At 52.0% G+C, this 25,975-nt stretch overlaps 6 protein-coding genes and 1 non-coding gene across 7 annotated transcripts; 2 read left to right on the top strand and 5 right to left on the bottom strand.

Annotated features, from left to right (window-relative positions):
- Positions 1 to 3,181: 3,181 nt before the first annotated feature.
- On the top strand, positions 3,182 to 4,787 carry ColSpa_00782 (cyclic AMP receptor-like protein A; the record flags this gene model as incomplete). Its single annotated transcript, XM_049266994.1, has 3 exons — positions 3,182 to 3,438; positions 3,496 to 3,700; positions 3,765 to 4,787. 3 exons carry the CDS (start codon positions 3,182 to 3,184, stop codon positions 4,785 to 4,787), a joined length of 1,485 nt encoding a protein of 494 aa, XP_049122951.1.
- A 5,442-nt stretch (positions 4,788 to 10,229) lies between these two features.
- ColSpa_00781 (uncharacterized protein) lies at positions 10,230 to 10,903 on the bottom strand (the record flags this gene model as incomplete). The annotated part of the gene is made up of 2 exons (XM_049266993.1): positions 10,230 to 10,558; positions 10,624 to 10,903. The coding sequence occupies 2 exons, from the start codon at positions 10,901 to 10,903 to the stop codon at positions 10,230 to 10,232; spliced, it is 609 nt and encodes a 202-aa protein (XP_049122950.1).
- A 2,254-nt stretch (positions 10,904 to 13,157) lies between these two features.
- On the bottom strand, positions 13,158 to 14,084 carry ColSpa_00780 (uncharacterized protein; the record flags this gene model as incomplete). Its single annotated transcript, XM_049266992.1, has 1 exon — positions 13,158 to 14,084. The coding sequence occupies one exon, from the start codon at positions 14,082 to 14,084 to the stop codon at positions 13,158 to 13,160; it is 927 nt and encodes a 308-aa protein (XP_049122949.1).
- Positions 14,085 to 16,510: 2,426 nt separating this feature from the next.
- Positions 16,511 to 16,597, bottom strand: ColSpa_tRNA_010. Its single transcript is given in 2 exon segments — positions 16,511 to 16,546; positions 16,562 to 16,597. It is a non-coding gene; the product is annotated as a tRNA-Pro (tRNA).
- Positions 16,598 to 16,845: 248 nt separating this feature from the next.
- Positions 16,846 to 18,545, bottom strand: ColSpa_00779 (putative transporter; the record flags this gene model as incomplete). The annotated part of the gene is made up of 4 exons (XM_049266991.1): positions 16,846 to 17,808; positions 17,859 to 18,021; positions 18,080 to 18,285; positions 18,438 to 18,545. The coding sequence occupies 4 exons, from the start codon at positions 18,543 to 18,545 to the stop codon at positions 16,846 to 16,848; spliced, it is 1,440 nt and encodes a 479-aa protein (XP_049122948.1).
- A 2,538-nt stretch (positions 18,546 to 21,083) lies between these two features.
- ColSpa_00778 (dimethylaniline monooxygenase [N-oxide-forming] 4) lies at positions 21,084 to 23,423 on the top strand (the record flags this gene model as incomplete). Its single annotated transcript, XM_049266990.1, has 3 exons — positions 21,084 to 21,108; positions 21,174 to 21,859; positions 21,939 to 23,423. 3 exons carry the CDS (start codon positions 21,084 to 21,086, stop codon positions 23,421 to 23,423), a joined length of 2,196 nt encoding a protein of 731 aa, XP_049122947.1.
- Positions 23,424 to 25,319: 1,896 nt separating this feature from the next.
- ColSpa_00777 (uncharacterized protein) lies at positions 25,320 to 25,892 on the bottom strand (the record flags this gene model as incomplete). Its single annotated transcript, XM_049266989.1, has 1 exon — positions 25,320 to 25,892. The coding sequence occupies one exon, from the start codon at positions 25,890 to 25,892 to the stop codon at positions 25,320 to 25,322; it is 573 nt and encodes a 190-aa protein (XP_049122946.1).
- Between the last annotated feature and the right edge of the window lie 83 nt (positions 25,893 to 25,975).

Raw genomic sequence — 25,975 nt, 5'->3', positions numbered from 1 at the left:
TGCCATTCTGGGTGAATTGCCAACATTTCCGGTCGATTCTCATTTCAGACCGCAAGCAAAGGCAGGCCAAAATGATGAACGGCGTTCAGGACCCTGAGAGTTTGACATTGGGGATGGAAGATCGGGTCGTGGGCCGGATGTGATGCTCCAAAACCCAGCAATTTATCGCTGTCGTTCATCGATGGTACCCTGCATCCCGATAGCCTACAACGGGTCTAGTCGATCAAAATCTTTTTTTCTTCTTCTTTTTTTCTATCCTTTTTAACATAGTACACTGGCGTTCCCTCCACCGATGCGATGACAGCGAGGCATCCAAACACGTCGTGATTGTCTACGCCTCAGGGCCGCATTCCAGCAAGTCTCAGTCTGACCGAAAAGACGGCAGACTGCTTGGACGGATGCAAGATAGAAGTAAGCATGACGGATGACGGATGATGATTCGATGATGGGGAGGCCGGGCAGATAGAGAGTGTGGCTTCGGTGCGTCAGCCTCGAAAATGGCGGTCAGAGGAAGTCGTGCAGTTGAGACAACCATGTGCAGGTGGCCGATCACCACATTACCCTGCATTAGGTAAGGCAGAGCAATGGGCTCTACGCTCCTCGTGTCTTACTCTGCCTCGAAGTACCTATTCTTGGATGCCTAAGGTAAGGCAAGGCCAGACAGCTAGGGCAACCTGAGTGAGAGAAGAAGTGGGGAGATATGAAGGAGATCAGTCGGGTCAGAAGGCACGCGAGGTACAGGGAATTGATGCTTTCCAGATGTTCTACCTATGGGGAAGCGATGCAGCAGGAGGGGCGGCCAAGCAAACGCTCCTTGCCAGATCATCATGTCTGTACGACATTCTTTCCTCCTCTCATTTCCTTCGCGCCCTTTCCCTGTTTAGTCACTGCCCTCTTCTTTCTTCTCGACCTCACTATTACGTGGTACAGATACAGTGTGGAAGGTGCAGACTCGACAGGTATTCTCCAGCCCACGCCTGCCCATTTTCTTGACGGATGGACGGTTAGTGGGGACCGGGATCTTAGCTGGCACCTGCAGCCAATAACAGGTTTTGACAGCAACATCCAACGGTCAATTGAGTTGTCGCGTGGAGGCAAGACACCAACCCCCAAAGTCCCGGGCGAGCACCATTTGTCACTTCGGACAACGGGTCGATCGGATGAGTAAGACCTGCTATCTCACTGGCTTCGAGTACAGAGGCTTCGCTCTTACCTTCTTCGAGCTGCTAGCACATGACGATGCGTGTTCCTCTTCTTCAAACACGGTCCCGATTACAAGTGATTGGCAGTCTGCCTACCACCCGTCATCCTCTTTTCCCCAGGCAACCTATATCTCGTCGATGCTAGGCCAAAATTCCGTGACACGGATATCTGTCCATCTCTCTTGATCTGGGGTTTTTCGTTTGCCCCGACCATGTCCATCTGGATGCCACATCGCCCAGGCATGCCCAGGCCAGTCCAGAAGAGCGTTGCATCAATCTGCATCAAGTTGCGTGCCGCAAATAAGCAGAAACCCAACCATCGGGCCCGATTGGTGATCATGCCCTCCATCTCCGCGTCCTAAGCTACGGCGCGGCAATCATCATCGTGGGGAAGGTGGCTGTACATGGCGTGGCCTTTTCTTGCCTTACTGTGCTCGACATGTTTTTACCGTCGTACAGTCTTACGTGCCCACCATTACCCCATGTAACCCCCGACATTTCCATCCCATGTTCAGACTCCCGCATGTCTAATTACTTCACACCATCTTCTCCCAGATCTCATGTTTCCCTCTCGGTGGAGACGTCGCCGACTACCAACGCCTTCCCGTTGGGTTTGGAGACTCGACCGTTCGACCTACCTTACCGTACCGCAGTTTGGCTTGCCACACCATACTCGAGTTCTTCCGCGGGAAAGGTACATGCAAATCTCCTCTATCTACCCAGCGTGTTTGTTTGGATTGTGGGAGTTTCCTCCTTCGCTCCTTCTTCTCCACCTCCGCCTCCCCTCTCAACCCACCTTTCTTTCTCCCCTACTAACCTACCTAGGTCCCCGTGCCTTCTCCTCCACAGTGCTCTGTTTTGACTGCATCTCTTGGTACCTGCCTCCAGCTGCCCTCCTTCTCACTTAACCCTGGACGGACTTCTCATTCTAGAACCTCGACACACGCAACAAACTGTACATCTTAACCCTCGCGCCAACATCGCTGTTCAAGCCACACCGATCCCATATTGCCGCCAGATTTAACCGGGGAAAGGCGTTGGTTTGACATCGCCCATTGCCTGGCTAGAATGGGATAGGTACTACCACCTCTGGATGTCCTGTCTCCTCTCAGCCTGCAATATCACCTTTCAGTTTACCGTCCGCCATTTACTCTGTACTTTCCCAAGCCAGACTATCCCTCGCCGACTTGCAGGAGATCACTTGCAATCCGGATCCCAGTCGCCACCAACGCCTCGCACTTCCACCCATGCAATCTCTACTTCAACCGTTCTCGTCCGTGTAACCCCCTCCTTGCGTCGCCGTTCCTGCCCCCTATTCCAAGGCTCGTCTCGGTTCTCTGTCATGCAGTTTCTCAATGCTCTGCGGCTACCAGCCCGGGCTCCCTGAGATTAATACATGACCTCGCCTGCTGTTTGTTTTCCGCCTCTCATTCCTCACTTTCCCGCAGACGCCTCAGCCATCGAGACACGCTCCAACACTAGGCCTCTCCCGTACTGCAAAGGCCAGCGTCTCGTCGTACAAGCCTGCAGCCGAGCGACACAACCTTCTGCTCTGGCTTTCGAGCCTTCGAGGCCAGTTCCGACTTCTCGACAGCCACTCCTTTCGGCTCTTGCCCCTCCATGGTGCTTCCAACCGGGCCATCTGAACCTCTTTTATCCCGCCCTGGCCGCCTGTGCTACATTCACCGTCAGGTCCAACATACCCCTACGCCTCACCTTTCGGGCCTATCCGGTATACGCCAAGGCGGCCGAGTTTTGGTATTCTCTGGCCTGTATTCCAGCTTCAGGGACACAAAGGTGATTACTCTTACTACTATTACTCCTCCCTCATCCTGCTCCTTATTGCATAGAAATCAAGAATGAAGAGTCCTGACCTTCGTTCACAGCGCACTTTTGTCGACTTGTTACCTCCATCATCGGTTTGTCGCCAGGTCTCCCGAGGTGCCTTGCCTCGACCATTCTAGTTTCGAGCCACGACCATGTCTCTGACCCAGTACGAGATCGAGGTGGTGACCGGTCTTGAAAGAGCTGGATCTGCATTGTCACTCATTGCCGTGACATTGATCTTCATCACATACTGGAAGTTCAAGCGCATTCGAAGCGTGCCAAACCTATTCATTGTCTTCGCTTCAATCGCCAATATCGGCGCTTGCGTAGCCTGTGCCATCGGCTATGAAGGACTCCGTATGGGCGAGACCTCCGCTTTATGTCAGGCTCAAGCCTTCTTACTTGAAATGTGCGTTCTCTCGTCTCCCTCCCTTCGTCGTCTGTTACTGATACCTTTTCTCGGCAGGTTCATGCAATCCGATCCTTGGTGGTCTTTCGCCATGGCCGTCAACGTTTACCTCGTCTTCTTCGCCAGCGCCAGTCCCGCCTCCTTTCGTCGTTATCTTTGGGTCTACTGCGTTGTCTGCTTTGGCTTCCCTCTGATGCCTGCTCTTATCTGCCTCTTCCTCCGCCCCGACGGCCCCGACGACTATATTTACGGCAATGCGACAGTACGTACACGCTTGCGCCTCGATAAGGGCAGGTTGCAACAAGACTGATGCTGACATTGCGTAGTTGTGGTGCTGGATAAACACGAAATGGGGCGACCTTCGTATTTTCACCTATTACATACCCATTTGGTTTTGCGTTCTCGGGTCCTGTGTCATTTACTTCGCCGTCGGCTATCACGTTTTCCATCATCGTAACCAGCTTCACAATCTCACATTCAGCAACACCAGACGAGACGGCAAGGACGTAACCTGCTCAGACGAGCGTGAATCTGCTGAAAAGGTATCTTACCTGTCGCACGCAGGCACTCGAGATGACCGTCCCCTCGTTGACACCCGTCAGAACCTTACAGGTCGTACCGAGTTTTATGGCACTGCGGTAACGGAGGTGCAGATCACCACCATGACCCCGAGACCTTGGACACCCCAGTTGCCGCCCGCAGCCATCACCAAGGGAGCGGGTGAAGAGCAACCTCGACACCAGCGATCATGGCGTACGAGCGAAGAAGGCGGTTCGCCGAGTCCACGCTTCGAGACCACTTGTACATCCGAACCACCTCCACCGAAGCCCCGGCGTCATATCTTCCAACGGATCGGGGCTGTCGGGACCAAGTTTTCCAACAGGCTGCAGCGCCTGGATCCCGTAAAACTTGCATATCTTCGAACCAGTTTCATCTTCGCCATTTCCGTGCTGGTGACCTGGACACCAAGCTCAATAAATCGAGTATACAACATGATCAACCGCGACGAGTCTCACTTTGGCCTGAACGTCGCCAGCGCCACGGTTCTGCCACTGCAAGGGGTCTGGAACGCCGTCATTTTCTTCATGACCAGCTGGAAGGTTTTCAAAGAAGAGTGGAAAGACATGCGCGGTCGCCATCAGATTCGACTGGGCAGCTGCGACGAAGAGGGCCTACACGGGAGTGACAGGATCGAGGTGCTTCGAGGCGACCAGCAGGACCGCTTCAGGGGTGGCTGTTATAGGCACACAAAAGCACTCGGCAGCGACCAGACGAGTGAGCTTGAGCTGACCACTCCCTCGGGCGGCGGCGGTCATGTTCGGGCAATGCAAGGAACGTTTGATATCTGATCTATTAGCTGCCTGTCTAACCCATTGGGTGCCAGATTAGCTCATTTCTGCCAAGACCTGATATACCCATTTTAGGTAGTATCCACCTTAATTATTATTTCAATTGGTACATGACGAAACGTCACTGTGCCTTCTTTTTGCCTAAAAAAGCATCTCAGCCAATGTCGTGTTGTCTTTCGGTGTTTCAGATATCTCTGGTGCCTCCGTACAGAGCTGTCTAGTCGTTGAGATGCTTTACCGCCGCTTCTAATATCGGCCGTCCGTCGAAACAGTGCGATGACAGCACCGTCAGGCCCAACAAGCCTACGGCTGAGCCAGGACCTCCGGTCACCTCGATACATCTCATATGGTTGCAGCCTCGAGCCCTAACCCAAACCCAGCATTGGAACTCAACTCGAGCATTGTTTCAGCAACCCAACGCCCGCTCTGAGGCCCTGTAAAACAAGATGTTCGAACCATCACCACCGGCCAAAACATTGTCATGGTGCGGTAAGCGGTGCCCTCCGCCGTAACTTGTTCTTTACCCTCCAAACCAAAGACGGTTCGTATGTCTTCGATTATTTCTTCCACAACTATGACGCCGTCAGACCAAGTCGGTATCGGGCCGAGGTCTTCGGGGATATTTCCTCGGGCTTCTCTGATCCAATCGAGTAGTTCCATGGCTCGCTCGAGAAGATAGATTCTGAGAGCACGGTAGTGGCTCCTGGCTATCCCGGCCGAAGTTTTGTCCGATAAGATAAAAAGCCCGTTGAAGACTTTCTGCTCTTGTTCATAACAAGTCGAAACACTTGAGAAGCCAAGGAAGTCAATCGCCGCGACGAGATCTTCACTCAAATACATGCCTTCCCGCAGCAATTCTACCAGCTTTTCCGGTGGACCTTTGGTCAAGTTCGTTTCGCCCCCGCCATCTTGCGTCAAGAGGTCAAAGGCTCTCTTGAAATCGACAATCTGCCGAACAAGGGGCTCAAGGATCGGTCCCTTGCCCCACGGGGTTTCAACCGTTTCCAGAACCGGCCAGAGGGGTGTCAGGCGTTGTCGTTGGATAAACGTCTCCATCAGCTGGTCGTCAACCCGTTAGAGTCTGTAGCAGTATATCCGGTACCTTTTGAACGTAACTTACCGCTGCATGGCAAAAGTACATGAAGCAGCCTTTGTCCACTTCATTCGTCAAGCCATGCTCTGCACGATATTTGAAAAGCTCCAGACCTCCCGCGCCATGTGGGTAAACATTCTCCTGCAAATCGACAGCATTCCCGCCTCGCGGGCCATTAATAACCTAAGAGGTTGTGAGCAACCGTTCCAAAGTTTATAGATGTCGATTCCATGAATGGCTTACTTCGTATAATCCAAATAGAAACAGCGTTATAAGGTTGGCGTCATCCCGTACACCAACCGGATCTCGTAGAGACTGATTCAAGGTCGAAAGCGCTCTACAATAATGCCCCCTGGCCTGCAGCATAAGTCCAGACTGGCGCAACGACTTTGCCGCGCTTAGGAGCGACACTGCGTGAGTGGCATGTTGTACGTGGCTGGCGTTGGGAAGGTCGGTAGTGTAGTACTTTGGCAGTCGACTGAAGATAAACACACTTGTGTGCGTCGTGTAGCCCTTATAGAAGTGGTTCACTGACATCAGCTCGGGCCCAACTCGGACGGGTTTGTGGAGGATTAGTTTGGGTTCCTGTTCAGCCTCTTCCCCCTTCTCAGCCTGCCGAATTCGCTTTTGTGCGATTACCACGGGTCCGGGTACGCTGTTCCGTGTTTGATTCTCGGTCTGCGGCAGCACGATTTTCTGACGTATCTTCCATCTCGAGACCCACGAGGCGGGGTATGCGGTTGTTCGCCGCCGTTGAGGCAGTGCGAGGCTCGCCATGCACGTCTTGGGCTTGAACACGTCATGCTGGGTCTTTCGCGTTTAGCATCGACTCTACTAGTAATCATGGCAGCGCCAGTACCTTTGCGCGTTTCCCTTCCGCCCTCGAGTGGCCTTGGAGGGGCTCAGCCATGCTGGCCATGGCGAGTAGGTCCTGCCGACAATAGCCTATTGCAAGTTTTGCATTCCAAAGAAGTTGGTGTTGTTGAAATTTGATTCAAATCGAGCGTCAAATTCCGGGGGCTAAGGGAGTTATGTAAGACAAGCCTTTTGGGAAAGCTCAACGCCGTCGAGGAGGGTCTGTTTAGGCTAGTCTTGGTCTAAATCAATCAGGCCTGCAGCGGCAAGTTCCATACAAATTCTCGGGTTCAAATACATATGAAAGGCAGGAGAGGAACGCATTTGGGTATGTAGTCATTTGGGCATGTAGTGGCCCTCCCAGCAAACGGATGTGGCAAGCCTAGGTGGAAAGCTTAATCGCCGTCCGTCCGTCCGGTGATGGCGGCCGAGCTTGGAACGTCACCATGACCCCACTCAGGACCTTGAAAGTCTAATTTCTAAATGCGGGCAGGTCGCGGCGCGTCTGCTAAATTTGTAATGGGCCGCTAATCTGTCAAGTTGTCTAGTTGGGGATCCGGTCCTGAGTACTCTTTGTTGCCCGAGTCCTCCTTGTCGCCGTGATCTGATGGCGGACTGACGTTCTCCCAATTTAGCAGTCTTGATGTTTGGCTAGAGCCCGAGGCGCGAACATTCAAGATGCTGTGATCTATAGACTCATGTGCTTTTTATGCTGTGTGGAAAATAAACTTGATACTTTTTGCTCTTGATTTTAGAAACTTTGGGCTCAGATTTGGGGACAGAGGCTTAAACTGCACAGACAACATCTTTATTCTCACGGTCAGGGTTGGTACCTGCCACAGATCCACCCAAAAAAGCCCTCAGCCGCTGGCTTGTGCGTTTCCCTCCTCTTGTCCTTGAATAACACCTTGACAGAAACCAAAATGGCCAATGGGATGTTGGTAGTGGTGGCGGCGCCACGAGCCAAGACGAATGAGCTTCCCATATACAAGTTTGTAGTTCGGGGCAAAGCAGTTTCCCTAGTCGTATTCGATGAAAATTTTCAGCAGAGCTCATTTGAAAGACAGGATGACCAGTTCTTCCAAAGAATCACGCGAGACGCACGCGGCCTAAGCTTCCGCCGAGTCAACTCGATTGCGCAACGCCATGCATATTTAGCCCAAGACGTCGGATGCATCCGTGCATGCCTTTGGAAAACATCGAGATCTCGCCTTGCACTCTGTTGAACGGACGGATGATAGATAACTTTGATTTGCCCAAACAGAAGGCTATTGATCCCACACGACAGTTGTAGATCCTTGCATATACCTTTGCGGCGCTCTAGTACATGTTCGTGGACTATCGTCTATGGCGTCGAAGACTGTCCGGGCTAAGCTTTGGAGGAGTAAAGTGAGGGTGGGGAAGTATAGCCGTCAGACATGCGATGACGAGGGAAATGAGAGGGAGCTTGGACCCCTCGATGAACCCATCGTGCTTCTTTGTCCCAAATCCATAAGCATCACCTAATCTCAGACTGTCTCCTGATGATTTCTCCTTCCCCACCCCTAACAGGCCAACGGTGCCGGCAACTGCTTGCACGGGCTTGAAAAAGTCAGCTTGGTCGATAGCTACGCCGAGGTATGGTATTCATCCGGAATTCGCGGGATGCCATCCCCGACAATTTCCCGACATCGGCCTTGTTGTGCTTGCAAAGGTTCAAATCGGCAGCTATCCTACACCCACCCATCCATTGGGCCGCGGCATAATCGACCTTGACGGTGACTTGATACCGATTTTCAAACACCGTCCTGGACAATGAAACGAATCGCTTCTTGAAACCAAGGCACGTGGCTCAAGGCAGGATCAACGTTCAAAGTCATTGGCAGCCCGGGCCGGTGCATCCGACACCCACGAAGTCCATACTACGCCAGTGACGCTGTCGCTGTCGCTGTCGCTGTCTCTGTCGAATACGGTAGATGATCCATCCAAAAGACTCTGATCACACTCACGTATTTGCTTCTGCTTTAACTCGCCTTTTACCCAGTAACCATGACCCTATTCTGTGCTCTGGATTCCGATTGCGGCAGCCGCGCTGATGGGTTCAGATGCATACATTTCTATTCCACGAGGACCTTCAGCCTTGCCACTCCCCGTTTCGGTGGGTCAGATTCTGGGACCACAAGTTATAACCCGGGTGGATCTTGGTGGTGAGATATAAGCTGGCTGTAGAGAGGTGGCCATAGGGTTAAAAATCCCCATGGGTACCCATTTGGGTCCTAACCCATTTGACCCATGGGTATCTGTTGGGTACCCATATGGGTTGGTATGGGTTTTTGGGTTATACCCAAATGGGGATTTCTGTTCGCTGGATATGGGTATTATGGGTATCTATCACGTATTAAGCAGAAAACCCAGCAAATATTCTTAACCCATAAACCCATCCTTATCTTATCATTTGGGTATGGGGATTTTTATACCCATACCCAAATACCCAAAACTCAAAAAACCCATTTCATGGGTTGACCCGTTGACCCAACCCTAGGTGGCCAGAGAAAGTCATGTCCCTGACAGCATATTGTTAGTCTAACTAAACAGAGACTTGATAACCAGAAGACGGCATTCATTTCCCACTGCCACCAACACCTTCGGTCAGTCATAAGTATTGGGTAGCTATTCTATCTAGGGCTCTCAGCTAAGTGTTGTGTCTCGCACCCATAACGACCGTATACGCAGTTAACCGCCACCAAGAGATCTGGGTAATTTGCTGACCACCACCGTCAACTAAGACATGGACTAGAGTATGGAAAGTTCCTTCTCACTTCCATAAAGTTAAGAAACTCGGTATTATGTCCCAACCGCCTATTGCCTCAACGATTTGAGGTCACGTTCTTGTGAAGCCAAGTGCGTCATAAACCTTTAGAAGAGACACCAATAATATTTCTGTACCCACGGATACACTGCCCCTGCCATGACTCTAAAGCCCTTGGTGCCTTCATCATTTGTTGAATCGAGGAAGCTAAGTGTTGTACTATGTAATATGCCCTAAGCGGTAACCTGCTTCCCTGGCAGTACGCCAATCTTTGTAAACCATCTCTCCAAATGTCTGTTGCAATCCTCGCTCTCAAGCTATGGAACCAATGCCCTTTGCCTTCAATCACAACGATTTCGTCCAGTATCTCGTCGCCTTTGGGCAGGTGGTCGCGATCAGTAGCAACGTACCAATGGTTCGACCCAAACGTCATGCGGGGGCACTTCAGCTTCCCTGCAAAGGCCTTCACAGCGTTCTCGCGTCTCTCCAGACCATGTTCCCGGTCGCCCCATCAGCCCAAGCACTGTGCGAAAAGAACAGCCTTGTCATGTTAGGCCATGAGCCAGAGGTGCCGTCTTCTGCCAGGCTGGGCAGGCAGGTGTGTAGCCTTTGGCCTCTTTGAACTTCTATCCTGATCCTTTTCATGTATCACCTCCTTTTTCTTTTTCTTTCTTTTTTCTTTTTTGAGGAAAGACATGACCATCGCTCAGGCGGCTCCAGCAGCTGCGGCACCAGCGCTTGTAGAGAGGTTGGCCTTTTTGCCATTTTCGCCCTTCTTCTTCCCGTTTTTTGCACCTTTATCCTTGGACTTTCCGTCGTCCACCGCCGTACTATTGTTCTTCTTTCCAGCGTTAGATTTCCCATTATCCTTCCCTTTGTTGTCCTTTTTTCCCCCAGCATTCGCTTTGCCGTTTTCCTTCTCGGTGTTGTTCTTTTTTCTATTTCTCTTCTGATCGTTGCTGTTGCCAGAGGTTGCTTTCTCAATTGCCTTCCCGTTGTTCTTCTTCTTGCCCCCGCTGTTATTCTTGCCTCCTCCTATAGTTGAGTTAGCAAAATATTTCTTTAATGCACTGTAGCCCTGTGTATTTATGGCTTCATACCACCCGCATCGCTCTTTGCTTGACGCGCCACAATTTCTCCAAGTGACCCATCTATTCCGATGTCACGTCTACTTAGCTCATCTTCTTCATCTTTCTCGTCACTCTCATTGAGAGAAAAGGATTGGGGAAGAACATCGTCTTCATCTCTTTCAGCGAGCGTGGCGCTTTTCGCAATGCCTTCGACATCCCGAGCAATCTCGTCCTGGGAAGCAATGATCTCGGAGTCTCTGACAGCTGCAGCAGCAAGGTTAGCCAGGACAAGAACCGAAACAACCTTCATAGTGATTGAAAGAAAGGAGTCAGGCCGGAACTCTCAAAGATGGTGTTTAGTAAAGTGCGCTAAAGATGAAAAGTAGAATTGGGGAAAGTCAAACGAGCTTCTCGCGGCTCAAGTCAAATGCTGACAGTGAAAGTGTACGAAGAGAATGGAAAGTGCCTGGCGCAATGAAGGAATCTGGTTGTTGATACTGTGACTTCTGGTTTTGAGGCCCAAGCAACTCTTGGGATACTATTTGTTTTATAGGACGAATTCCCTCACACTGAAGGCGCAATTCAAGTTGCCAGAGTCAAGTGTATTACAAAAGAGGTGCGGGGGTCTCCAAAACCCCTGACCACTCAGTCATGTTGCTGGCGATACCGAAAGCAGCGAAAACAGGCAGGTCGGCATTTCTAGGCACCGTGGGAAAATAGAGAGGACATGTGTGCATTCCATCGCAGTGAGGGCTAGAAACGACTCAGGGGGAGACTTGTGTTCATCTGGTGTCAACTAAAGGCTGATATCCATTCGCTAGCGAGGTCTGCACGTCATCTCTGGGGCCGGAATCGGTACCGAGCGGCTGCACTGTAACAAATCAGATGAATACATTTGTTTGGGCACGCAAGCCACAAGGACATCATTCTTCACTTCGGTGCTATGGGCAACATCTGGGATCCATGATTAGCAGCCTGATCATTCGATTACCCGCCCTGCCACGGCAGCACTGTCCACAGTTCTCCAGCCGCCGCAATGGCTTGGTATATCCATGGAAAACTGGATCTTTGCGAAGCTTTTGCCGCTGACCATTGCGGCCGCGGAGAAATTGCGCGAACCCCGAGGCCTGCAGTCTGAGACCTCGAAAAGCCGGCATGCAACCCCAACCAACTGACTCGATGGGTGGCTCGTGCTATTCACCTTTGGCAACTCGTGACAGAAAGTTGTAAAAGAAGTCCTCGGTTTTCCGTGCGGGATTACCGATCGAGCATTCAGAGACCTCAACTCAACAGAGCGTCCAAGCACAGCAAGGTAGCCAGTTGTCGCAGCAATGACGGAATTCAGAGTTGAGCTTCAGCTCGTGTAGAATGGATTTCTAGAATATGAGTCTCGCAATCTGGCCTAGACAATAGGAAGGGGATTGAACGATCATATCTCAGCGTACAATTTCTAATTTTCTTCTGGTTACTGTTGGAAGTTTATTCAACGACTTCAGTCACGAAACTGTACATACGATTCTTGACTAATTGAATAGAGTGAATGGGACAGTACCAAATTCTTAAACTAAGTCTTTGACTGTAAACATTATGGGCTTTGATGGTCATGGGCTGCAATGGGCCTTTTAACCACGGAAACTGGAAGCCGTGTGTAGCCCATTTATTTCTCAGAAACACATGCGTCTCAAGGAGAATTGTCGTTTAGCAGGTTTTACCGGGTGAGTCGGGCTTTTTGGAGAATGCCTTTGCATGGAATTGTTCGGGTTCATCCTTGCTCAAGGGCTACTTCGTCGCCGGGGGCTTGGACAATTCTCTGCCGTAAGCCTGTCGACCCACAGAACAAAGAGCGACATGGGACACAGGTCCGCAAGTGGGATGGGCTCTGCCATTTAGGTAACGGGACGATGCACTCATGTCTGATTTTACACAAAACATGTCACATAGCGGCCAAGCTTCTCCATATGCCTCCTGAGTCAGGCATCAACACTTACAGTATTGCCTAAGTAGTTACTCGGGTCAAGTAGCCTCGAAAGTCCATTGGTCCGCGTTTGGCAATCCTTCGTGTGGAAAAAATTATCCTATCTTATGTGAATATGCATGACTTTGTCTTCACAAATCTTGTCGCTCATATTGCGTTGATTAACTTATTCCATTAATTCCCACCGATGACGCGGTAGCTCAGCAGCCGATTACCCTCCCCAGAAGATGTTTTATCGTCAATCTGTCTATAACAGTCGTTCTTATTGCCAGAAACCATGACCCTGAACAGACTTTGGTACCAGCATGGAACGTTATGCCTTTTGCCAATGCTCAACTGATAACGGTCTGTCATTTTTATTTGAATGAATCGGATTCAAAAAAGAATTTGGTTTCATTCGTCTCCCGATTTGTGGCTGCTTGTTCTCCCTAAATGTGTGTGTGTACATATTACAAACACACTTCCACGGTTTACTTCGCGTCACCAAAAAAGATTTGGGTGTTCTTGACTTCCCGACGGAAGATTTAGAACGCTTGCAGCTGGAATTATCATACTTCTACTTGACCATGCAAGGTTTTGGTTCTAGTACTTAATTCGGGTAATCCTTCAGGAGAATGCCGTATCCCTCGAATAAAGAGGGGCCTCCAGCAACCACGGTGATCTCGTCATTGCCACCAACTACGACGCCATACAAGTACCGGTCACCATTCTCGTAGAGCCAAAAAGGCCCACCAGATTGTCCTCCAGCGATATCGGCATCCACCACAACTGGAGATCCTCTGTCGCACCACGTGGCCGCCGAAGCCGTGATGGCTTCCTGGCGGTAGGGATGCCTTGCTCCCTTGTCTCCTGGGTATCCGTAATGAAAGAACATAGCCTGGTTGAGCTGGGTATCGGGATCTACTGTCTTCAGCCCAAGCCAGCCATTGGTCTGTCCCGCCTTCTCGCCAAGCACGAAAATGGCCCAGTCATAGGCGTTGGCGCACCAGCCTTCCTGGCCGTAGTTGGGACGGAATATAACGGTCACATCGTATCCTCCCAAAACCTCGCCGTCATAGAACGCTGGTTGGAAACGTGCACCGACGCCCTCACCTGGGATACAGTGACGGGCCGTAACAACGTGTCGTGAGCCGATCAGGGCGCCGCTGCAAACTGCACCGTTGGATAATTGGATTCTGCCCATGGCACTGTATGGATAATCTCGGTTTGGCCACAGGACTCGGTTATCGACGCCGCCAATGATGCCGCGCTTGATGGGCTCAGTAGGGCCCGTCTCTGAAGGGGGGAAGTCCGTGGAGTTTCCACCTTGTCCGGAGAGATCAAGAGTGATAATCTCTGGAATGACTTTGGCAACTTTCAGGCTTTTAGCAGAGGAGACAACAGTAGGGTCGAATCCGATGGGTTGCTCGAAGTTAATTGGGGCTGGAATGATGGGTTCCTCGGCAGTAGGGGCAGCGAAGACGACTGAGCCGAAGGAGAGGGCCGCAGACGCGGCGAAGACATTGAGACGGACCATAATCAGTATAGTGAGAGAGAAAGGAGCTCACTTGGCTGAGAACCCTATGAGAGTATGGCTTTAGGTTGTGTATGACTTCAAGTTATTCTTCAGTCCGGAACTCGTCGCTTCTTTATACTTCTGTGACTAAGTGCCCTGTCAAAAGGATAACTCCGGTCATCCCCCTCTGCTCAATATTCGGCTTCCTTTGTCCCGCATTCTACCCTGTCTAGATGAAAAATATTGTTGCCTAGGATGCATTTCCCGTCGTCTAGCCCTCAACGCACCTTCAAAGCGGCACAACAATTTCGATAATGGCGCCTAAATCTTACAAATCGGACAGCTTACTAGCCAAGACTTAATCGACAGGCAGACAATAAGCATAAGGGCTGACCACTGATCCCACAACATATGATTTTGGGCTAGATGCGGTAAGGAGTGCAAGCGAGTTCATGTCGCCAGTCTCCCCTATAATATAAACTAGAGGTTTGTAGTTAGCCTTCATCCCCTACTGGCTTAGCGACGGTTGCTTGGCGGATCTGAAGGATGAGGCGTAAGCTATGCATTTCAGGAGAAGTACTATGTGGGATCCTTGTAAACTAATTCGTGATAGGCGAGATCGGTTTTCTACCCCTGGTCTCCTGCAAAGAGTTTAAAGTAAGAGATGGGGTTGGTCCGTTCCGATACCACCTTCCGCGGAAGCAGTCAGATGAACCACTAAATCCTCCGGAGGTGATCAAAAGCTCGCGTTGACTTGGAATAAACCCCAACGCGCATTGGCAATGATTGCTGACTCAATTGCTTGAGTTATCGTCACATTCGTGCATCTTGAAGTTTCTCAATTTAACGTTAACAGCAAATGTATTCTGTTCTGGTTTAGCGCTTTGTACCGCTGATGCTATTGTTATCCTAGAAATAAGCGTAGCGTGACATTGTGTAGGACTTGAAATCCCGTTTTCAGCGTTGCGGTTTCTAATTTGGCTTCCGATGTAACATTATCAAAAGAGGACGAGTGGAGAGGATTCCAAGTCTGTTTATTTTCCTCATACACTCAACAAGGATATTCCTTTGCTGATAAAAGGCCGCAGCCCAGCGTCCATAGCCGGTAGCGGAGGATTCAATATGTATGCGTTCCTACAACACTTATCTTTTTGACATCCCAGAATTCCGAAGTCCATTGCGACATTTTTAGCCTATACCAGACTAAAACATCATTCGAATCACAAGGATACATGTAACATTGTATCAGACAAATGGACTTTTGCTTTAGTTCAGAGGCTTTACTTTTATTCTGCATGCCAGCTCTCTGGTCAAGAACTAATGCTGTTGAAGGCGCAATATTTCCCACGTCTAGATACCCTACTCCAACTTCATCTATGTCTAAGTGGACAACATTGGTATAGCTGGACTGCTTGTCATCGCTATCACATTCGTTGTCTATCAGAGAGCAATTTACGCAAAAGTGTAAAATTAATACCTCAACAGTACATTGCGACCAACTTGTGTCTTGTTTCAGATGGTGCTGAGAATTTCGAACACCTGCCGTTTGTTCGTGGACTGATTATTCCTATATCAAGAAAGTGGCTGCGGATGATGTAGGGCAAAAATCATGGTACTTGCAACTACCTTGATTTGAGGCGCCATAGACACACGTATTGAAGATGGAGACTTTCTCTAGGGACTTCAAATGAGGTAGGTCGTACAAGGTGTATTTCTGACTTTCTGGGGCAATCTGTCGCAAGTCGAATCCGTGACCGCTTTGGATGAATTACAGGCTCCGTTCCACCGCCCACCGGATAACGAGTTCAGCATTTGCATTTCTCCACAGGCAAAGATTGCTAGAAACCAACGCCTCGGCTCGCATGCATGCACGATAAGAACCCAAAGTTACACATCAATGAGTGCCACAGATGGCACGCTCAAACTTGGCTGTGGCTCTTACACAAGACTCGACCTCGGATCGCCATCCAGAGAAATTAGGCAAACTAGGTTCACAATGACCTTAGCATCCTTTCACAGGTCCTTGATCAAACCGCATCGTGCTTCCCTCCAGCTCCGCTTGCATCAAGGCACCGTTGGGGAAAACAAGATCCATGATGTAGCCATACATTCTCATGGTGGAGCCGAGTTCATCCCATGATGCGAGCTTGCTTGCACAAAAAGCAATTGTAAAAGGTATCGAGTACGTGTACGACTTGACAAGCCCTTTTCCATATTTATGACGGATGAGCGATCGTGAACGGGATGCATGAAGCTCAATGTCCTGCTGACTATATTGTACGGGGGCAATCGGTCGTCACAAACTGCGGCTTACAAAGTAAAATAATCTAGTACAGATAGTTGTTCGCATGGTTACTGCAAGGAGCAAATAGGCGCGCCTGAATGAACAACTCCGATGGCTTGTCAAAAAAGAGAAACAGGGAAGCAGATGGTCTGCAAAAGAGTTGGGCCCTAACCAGGGATCGAACCTGGGACCTCTCCCAGTTGTGGGGTTTAAGCCCTAAGGGAGAATCATACCGCTAGACCATCAGGGCGATGTACACAATTATATGGTGAATTGATGACTGCTCGACGAATCCGTAACCTGTCTAGGATCACCATCAATTTGCTACCTCATCTCATCAGTCTGCTCTATCGATGAGGCAAACATTTCCTTTATTCTAACCAAATTTTGTTTCTCATTGAGTCTCATATGTACGTACTCTTTAGGCCGCATTACACGTAGTTCTACTAGCAAGGTCTATAACAAACCTACAGACTCTTCGCTGCTCGCGGACCGATTCTATAGGGTGTACAAGAAATTAGGTCTCTTGTCCCCCAATGCCTCAATTTCCTTCTCCGATCTGTTTTCAGTCCAATGGTCTCTCTTACCCTGCCTCCTCTTTTGGTTCTCGATCCTCAGTAACGTTGTCATTAGCACGCTGCCGAGGCACAAAAAGATGGCCATGTAAGCGAGTACGACGCCGTGGCCCTCAAAGAAGCGGGGCTCGCGGAAGTAGATGTTTGAGCTGACGATGCCGTTGAGGTTGCCCCATCCGATAACGAAACCCAAAACCACACCTCGCTTGTAAACCCCCTCGACATTGTTCGCGACCCAGGTGATCGTGTTGCTGATGCATGGGTAGATGCCGAGGGCTCCCAGAAACGTACCGGCGTATTTGACTTGGGGATTCTCGGTGGCAATGAGCATGCTGAAGCCCACGATGCCAATCAAGCTGACAAAGATGTTGCAAAGGCCGCGCTGTTGAGTCTTGTCTGCCACCCAACCAATGAAGACAGTGAATATCGCGGCTGCAGCGTAGGGAGGCACAGTCATCAGCTGCGACCGGACAACGCTGGTATTCCATCCGAGCTCGTTGACAATGGTGGGCAGGAACAAGCTGAAAGCGTATAGCGGCATGTCACAGCCCATGTAGATGGCCATGCCTAGCCACATCTTCCAGTCCTTCGCGGCTTGCCAGAAGAATGTCATTTTGAACTCTTCGTGGTCGGCTGAGGCTTGTTGGTCCATCTTGAGGCGGCGTATGACGCGGGCACGATCGTCTTCGGAGAGGAACTTGGCCTCGTCAGGGAAGTCGTGGACCATCCAGAAAGACGCAATGCCGAATAATACTGTGAGGAGACCCTCAAGGATGAAGATCCACGCCCAGCCAGGGCGGCCGCCGACCCCAGCCATCTGCTCAATTGCTGCGGCTAGGGCGCCGCCAAAGGAACCTGAGATGGCTGCTGCAGAGAAGAAGATAGCCTAGACTTATGAGTCAGAAACTCAAAAATGCTTCATCTCCTCGAACTTACAGCACGGATGCCGAACTCCGATCGCTTATACCAGCATGACAGGTAGTAGTTGACGCCTGGGAACAGCCCTGCTTCCGTGAGTCCCAAAAACCATCGAGCAGCCATCAGGCCGCTCCAGTTGTACACAAATCCCATGCCGGTCATGGTCGCGCCCCAGAGAATCCTACATGATTAGCATTAAGGGGCTCGCAGATTCGGACTGTTTGGTGGCTTCAGCTTACATGATGATCGGGATGAAAATGGAAGGACGAAGCTTTTTGAGGAGGATGTTTGTTAAGGGCTCGAACACCGCGTATGAAACGAAGAATATCGTAAGCGACGAGTTGTACTGGGACCGACTTAACCCCAAGGCATTGTTCAAGCCAGCAATCTTTGCGTTTCCGATGTTCGTTCTGTCAAGGAACGCCAGTAGGTAGAGCACGCAGAGCTGCAACCGCGTCAGTCAGGCTTGTCCAGAGACTTGAATCTCAACTCACCCATGGGATAAGAATCCAGTCTAGGCGTCTAACCAACTTTCGTTCCTGTTGGTGACATATTAGTGCTCACAGAGCATTATAATGGAACTTATGATTTACTTACCACCTCTAGTCTTTCTTCTTCACTAAGGTGCGCATCCGGGTCATGTACAGCTACCTGTGTGCCTTGCCCCAACACGGAGGGGGCGTCCGCCTTTTCGTTGTCGCTCATTGTGACTTTCTGTCAATGTCCAGGACGAAAATGTGTTCAGCCTGGTTGAGGAATTCTAGGCTTGCCAAAGCGGTTGTGCCAGGGGTGGAAAGCGCCGATGCACTCGCTGGTAACGGGCCAGATGTGGTCGATAGTTCGGCTTGCCCTTGGGTTCGAGAGTAGATGGTGTGGCAGCGAGATCATGACGAAAGCCCGACCAGTTCGGCGGGAGACAGGTCATTATAAGGAACACCACACCTGCCCGCAACGGTGACAGGTGGGGGCGCAAAAAGGAACCCTCCATCGCGGCAGAGGACTTCGGGATACACTCGGCAATGAATGGGCCTGTGACCTGTAGGCAAACCGCTGCAATGGAACATACTGCCTTACTAAACGCATCGAGGTGAAGTCGCATGGAACGGTAAGTGGGACCCGTCTTCGACAGCCAGTTGGTTCATGCGGCGACGGCGACGGCTAATTACTGTGTGGAGGACCCATGCTCGGTTCAGATGCTTCGAAGGCGTTCTGTTGCTCTGAATGATGGGACCACCAAGTCCATGAGCTTGCTGCTCGCTTGCATTGGCTTATTTCTTTAGCCTATCTCGGAGTACCAAAAGCACCTTGAGCCCTGTAGCCGGCTTTTCGGGCATCAGGGTTACACCCGATACTGGTTGCGGATGTACGGTACTTCACAGAAGGACACAGATTGGACACTTGTATTAGGTCAGTTGTTTGGTTCAGACTGTTGATCTGTGTTCTATGTGGGTTGTCTTGGTTCGTCTGGTGGCTCAAAGGAACCCATTCTCATGAGGAGGCATTCCGGGGTGAAATCAACAAGTGAGGCAAGAATCACTGGGGAATCTAACGGTCATAGGCGCACGGAACACCCGCAGTGTAACTATCCCCAGCAACCCCGCGTCTGCTAGTCTGGTCATCCAGCTACCCCAAGAAGCATTGATCTGCAAACTAGGCGTCCTAGGATGCGGAGAATCGCCCGGGTGGTGCTTCGCCGCTGCTGTCATAGGGCAATTCCTCGACTGTGCTGATCTTCCCATAGAACAGCCTACCGGACTTCCAGCACGGATCGATCCCACGTGAGGAAAGGGATGGCGCCGTTGTTCGAGATCTGTGTTGCAGTGGTACAAGAGTGAAGGTAAGCCAGAGCAGCATCCAGCGAGGTTCATTGACCAATGGTGCAGCTTTTTCGGATGAAATCATACTACTGTGTGCAACTGAGATACAATGCAGTCTTCCGTCCGGCAAATGAGTGTTGATCACCAGGACGAATGACTCCTGCTAATAGGCATAGTATAGGCACTCGATTCGCTTTTGAATGAGACCGAACAAATCGCTATACTCCTCGCAGAGATGTCGAAGGAAGCTCGTAGATTCGTACTCTAACGGCCCATTGGCAGGATGGATCTGCAACGTCAAATGTCCGTCCGGCATAGCTGGACTTGTCCCGGCTTGGCAGACCTTTAGTAGGGGTTGCGACTAGCATAGCCAAGGGAACGGAAAGAAGGGCTACTTCGAGGTATATGGCCGACGTTCAGGCTCCAAAATCTGCTCAAACACCTACGGAGCCACTGCACGAAGCCGAACAGGGCCCGGGTTTGTCTGGTGCATCTGGGCCCGTACCGGCCGTAACGGGACCCGAAACCCTGGCTTGTCAACCCGCAGGAAAGCCAGATTGACGGTGGAACTTATCTGCGGCAACCCGGCTCATTAATGGTGGAGGCTACTAGTAATGGCTGGCTATTGTACTGCTGTGTCCCGATTTGCTACGCAGGTAATGACCTATTCTTCTTGGGTTTAATGGATCTGGCCTTGCTCTTGAGTACTCTCTTTATAAGAGCCAGAAGCCATATCAAACACATCTTAAATATACGATGCTGTGCATGTTCATCCTCGAGGCTTTGGGTTGATGCACAGCCATCCTCGCCTGCCGGTTCCATCCTCTTCGTTAGTGCTGGATCTTTGAGAACATGTGGGGCGCATGTCGCGACTGTACCACCTCTATCTAACAAGAATAATGAGAAGAAATTAAACTACAAACCTCGGGAGACAAACATCGATCCAGGGCTTATACTGAGCTCGAATATCGATGTTGGGGGGAGCGATGTTCCTCAGTGGGATACCATGTGTGAACAAGAACAGAGATGGAAGAGCTAATAGACCAGCTGGCGCCAGTCAGTAGACGCCTGCTGACAGGCCGATCAACTCACGGCGATGCGATGATGACTCAGCACGGAAAGCGCCGGTCTCAATCGGCGACAAGCCCCATAGCTACCGCTAATCCCCGACCACGACATGGCGCTTTCGGCGGCGGCGATCTGACGTGAGAACTTCCACTGCATCCGTGTGGATTGATGAGACTTTGGAGCGTGGTGAGATGGCCCTCTCCTGAAATTGTGGGTTCAGGGCAAAATACTGACTGGTTTGCAGCTCACATAACCTTCAATCTTCCCTAGCAGCTCATCCCTTAGGGACAATCTCACAGTGAGGGGTGCAGCTCTCATCCCACCTTTGTCCCGTTTCACTCCCTATCACCGCCTCATCATGGCCAAGCGTGTCTGCATCGTCGGTAAGGAGCCCTGACCTCATCCCTATCAAGCCTCCGGCCCGATCCGACTGACCCTCTTCGTTCAGGCGCCGGGCCCTCCGGCCTCGTCGCCGCAAAGACCCTCCTCCACAATGCCCCCGCCGGCGCCTTCACCGTAACCATCTATGATGCCCAGCGCCGCATCGGCGGCCTTTGGCCCACCCGTGCCACCGACACCGATGGCCTCGTCCACCCACTCATGGTTGCGAACCAGAGCCGTCACACGGTGCAGTTCAGCGACCTCGCCTGGTCGCCCGAGGACCCCGAGTTCCCGCGCGCCTGGATGATCGGGCAGTACCTCGAGCGGTACCTCGATCGCTACGGGCGCGGCATGGAGGTGAAGCTGGGCCACCGCGTCGTAAAGACGGACCTAAAAGACGACGAGACGTGGAGCATCACGGTTGAGTCGGAGGGCGGCGAGGAGACGAGCGTCTTCGACTATCTGCTCGTCTCGTCTGGCTTCTTTGGCAAGCCCATCATGCCGGATGTCGTATCCGGAGAGACGCCCGTCCCGGTGATTCACAGCAGCAAGTACCGCGATCTGAAGCGACTATTCCCCAATGGCGTGCAGGACGGCGGCAAGATCCTGGTCGTCGGGGGACAAATGTCGGGCGTCGAGATTTCAGGAACCATCGCGACGCACATCTCCGCCGCCGTCAACGCGCCGGACCCAAGCCCGTTCCCCGACGCGGCCAAACTCAACGTCGAGCATCTCACCCAGCGTCCTACATGGGTAATCCCTCTTCACACCTCACCAAAGGTAGCCTCCACCACTTGAACCAAACTCGCACTCTTCACTAACCAATTTTCAGCCCGGCTCAACCGCAGCCCCTTTCCTCCCCTTAGACTTCCCTTCATACAACCTCAACAACCGCCCCGCCCCCATCAGCAACAGCCAGGGTCACATCACCCCCGACGCCGCGAAGCTGACCCACGGGGTGTACACGACCGCCCTCGGCCAGGACCAATCCGAATTCTCCCCCGCTGTCGCCGTCACCCCGGACCACCACGCCGAACCAGCCTACCTCGCCGTCAGCGAGAACTACATGGAATTCGTCCGCGCTGGGCTCATTACCGTTTCCAAGGGCAAGCTCCACTCCATCACGGGCACCACGGCAACCCTCGCAGGCCCTTCCTCTTCCAAGATTGAAAACGTCGCCGCCATCGTCCTGGCCACCGGCTTCGACCCTTCCCCATGCATCTCCTTCCTCCCGCCCAAGGTCCTCGAGACCCTAAAGCACTCTCCACAACACTCCAACCTCCCTCTCGCCCTCGCCTTCCACGGGACCCACGTCAAGGACTTGCCTTCTCTCGGTTTCGTTGGCTTCTACAGGTCTCCCTATTGGGGTGTCATGGAGATGCAGGCCCGCTTCTTCGCCGCCCTCTGGACGCCGCCCTCCCTCGCCCCCCGGCCTCCGAAGCTCTCCGAAGCGCTCCTCGACGACGCGTCAGACTGGCGCACTGTATCCCTCCGTGATGACCCACGGACCTCGCAGTTCCCGATGGGCGATTACCCCTATCTCATGCAGGAGTTCTCTTCCGCCCTCAACATCCCCATCGCCGCGCCCCCCGAGCCCCCGACCCCCGTCCTTCCGCACAACGGCAAACCCATGGATATCCTCACGCCGGCGCGCTACATCTCCCCCTTGGCCGATGAGGCGGCCAAGGCAGAAGCTGCAAAGTCCCTCCAGCAAACCCAATCCACCGCCGTCGCAGGCCTGACGACGAGCCGCTTCGTCTCCAAGGCCGTCTTCCGCAGCCTCCTGGGCACCTGGAACCTCGAACGGGACCTGACCAGCAGACTCCCCAGCCACCCAAGCGGCCACTTCAGCGGCACGGCCCAGTTCCTCCTCCGCGACAAGACCGCCGACGGGCTCAAGTGCGCCTCGGGCCCCCTCGCAGCGGATGAGCCCTCGGACGACGACGACGGCCTGGCAGCGGAATACCTCTACGTCGAGGACGGCGAGTTCCGCGCCGACAACGGGCTGGTCTTCAGGGCCACGCGTCGCTACGTCTGGCGATACGACGAGAAAAAGGACATGGTAAGCGTCTGGTTCGCCAAGACGGACGATGCCAAGCGGGCGGACTACCTCTTCCACGAAATCGAGTTCCTCCCGCCCCCCGACGGGGACCAGAAGCCGTGGCAGGCAAAGGCCGGCCACCTCTGCATCGACGACTTCTACGACGTCAAGTACGATTTCGCTTTCAAAGCTGTCAATCTCAAAGAGTGGAATCTTCGATACACGGTGAATGGTCCAAAGAAGGATTACACGATACACGGGGTGTATAGACGTTAAAAGTCAGAGAAGATAGAGCTGTAGAACAACCAAAATGTTGATGTTCTTGAAAACCTATGGATGGAAGTTAACAAGAGTTGCGATTCTGTTCCTAGGGTGATGTGAACTATTGGTACGTTTAATCATTCTGGTAGGTTCTGCTTATCCATACTCTTCCAACAACCTCTTCCCTTTCGGAGACGTGTCCCCTTCAGCGAAGCTCAATGTCTAGTCTCGCCACACCCTCGGTGTTCCCAAGGAAATCCGCATTGATAAAATCTTCCTCTTTTCCACGGGTTGTCAAGCGATAGTACCTGTATGACAGAGGACGGTCTGGAGACGGACAGGCAGACTCAGTCGTGACCTTGCCATCTAACGTGAGCGGTCTTGTTGCATCCGACGGACAGCCTTCTGACTCAAAATCCACAGACACTTCACCCATTGCTACATCTCCATCGCAATCAACCTCTCGCAGACTCCCGTCTCTTATGACCGCACTTCGTAGCATTCTTTTTTGGTCTCCCGTATTGAGTGCCCAACAACGAACTGAGCCGTGCCCACTGAAAGCCCAGACCAACACATCGGGGCCTGGGTCTAACGCGAGGTCGACAATGCCGGAGCAAACAGCAACAACCTGTCCGTGAATGTCTATCGGATATGATGGTTCGCTTTGGACGAGAGAGGACTTGTACAGGCCGCTACCGTGGGCCGCAGCAAAGGGTCGAAGCAAAGACATCGGCCACCACGCAGTCCAGTCTGCCATGGGACGATCGACGATGCCAGCCAAGTTTTCGAAGCGGGAGATGTCTTTAAACATATCTGGAGGCAAGCTGTAAAAGACAAGTAGCTGCTTTTTCGACTGGAAGCCAAGCTGATCCACCCATTGTGCTGTTGGGAAGACGGCGGCAACCCTGACTCCATTGGTCAAATCATTTCCCACAGCGCAGAGGATCGGCGCGTTTGAGCAAGCTGTTGAAGGAGGACAGAATTGCACCTTTCTTTGAAGACGGGTCATTGATCCAACCGGCGAGTCGGCACCCAAACACAAGTATCCGGTTCTGGGGTCCGTGAAGAGGATATGAGAGCCGTCGCTCAGGGGTATAGCTCTGTAATTGTCCGCGGCGGCGGGCCTGGATTTGATGACCTTTCTTTCCCATCCCCTCCAAGTAGTCCTGCGAAAGGGAGGAGGGCTGATAGAAGCACTTAGTTGCTGTTCTGTGATTGTGTAGACATTGGACATGTCCGTTTCGGGTCCAGCAACGGATGTCTCAAGTCGCGAGATGACGGCCGGAATATCCGGAGGATAACCACCAAAGGTGCCGCCCAACGCACCCAGAATGATCTGCATCGAAGTTGAGCTGCAGTCCGTAGCTGCTGCTGAGCTAATGAGGCGAAGCTTCTTGGCTGAATCAACGGTCGGCCGAGGTGGGAGAAAGTAGACAAAGTCGCTCCGCGTAGACAAAGGGAAACGGCGAACAAGGTCTTTGTTAGTATGGCTGTCAACCCAATGCAGCTCAACAGCAGACGAGGAGCCAAAAGCGACGCAAACACGTTGGGGGCAAATGGCAACCGAGCGTGGCGGGTTGTCGGCCGTGCAAACGTTGCGATAGACGGACCTAGGTCCTGTCTCGACAGGAGGGGGAGCGAAGCTGACCGCGCGCGACACATGCACGATATGCCGTTTTTCTTCAAACGAACGTCAGTGTTTTGGCCGGAGGAGTTTAAGGATATCGCGGTCACCTCATGTTTTGAGACCAGTCCTGTGATGTCACAAACGATGCCATTCCGGCCGTCGAGGACAGCAGCGATGGAGTAGCGTCCCCGAGATGTATCCATGGCACAGCAGAGAACTTTATACGGGCATAGAATGGTTGAAACAGGCCGCAGGAGACCCTTTTGGCGTTGTGAGGTCTCCTCCTACGAAGACAACACCCACCTGGGCGAGTTGGCGTTCCTGCATCGATGGTTCAATTCGTAGACATAAATGGTTGCTCCGTAGGTGACCATTAGGAAGCGGCCACACATGCTTGCGGTGTATGTGGCGGTGTCTTCAGCGATGGCAGGTATCGAAGTGTCGGAATGCAGGTCCGCGAATTGCGTCTGACTGATTTCGACGAAGGCGGGCTCAGATCCGCGGTGATTTGGGCCCAGCGTGCACTCTCTGGCGAGCCACTTGGACATGATCCACTCTTGATTTAGACCCTGGCTTTGAATCTTGGGCATTTTATCTTTCTGTTCTAGGTTGAGGATGCCCTCGACGCTGGACCACCAGCCTCCCCGCTTGAGCATGCTGATGAGAACAGTCCGGCTGAAGCCAGCCAAGAACCAGGATCGACAGGTGTGTCGTGCGACGTTGAAGTCGTATGGGTCGAGCAGCTCGTAGATCTGGCAAAGGATCTCGACGGGGAGACGCATGGCGGCTGGAACGGGTTGTGGTACGTGGTGGCCATGACCGTGAAAATGCACCACATCGTCGGGCTGGGCGTTCATGGCGACGGCGAGCTGACTAGCGGGAGACAGCATGGGGAAACAATTCGTGAAGAGAATGATGTATCCAATGTCTAAATGTCAAA

The sequence above is a fragment of the Colletotrichum spaethianum genome (genome assembly GCF_022836535.1).
Source record: "Colletotrichum spaethianum MAFF 239500 DNA, contig01, whole genome shotgun sequence".
Taxonomy (NCBI): domain Eukaryota; kingdom Fungi; phylum Ascomycota; class Sordariomycetes; order Glomerellales; family Glomerellaceae; genus Colletotrichum; species Colletotrichum spaethianum.
This window is presented reverse-complemented; position numbering and strand designations above follow the sequence as displayed.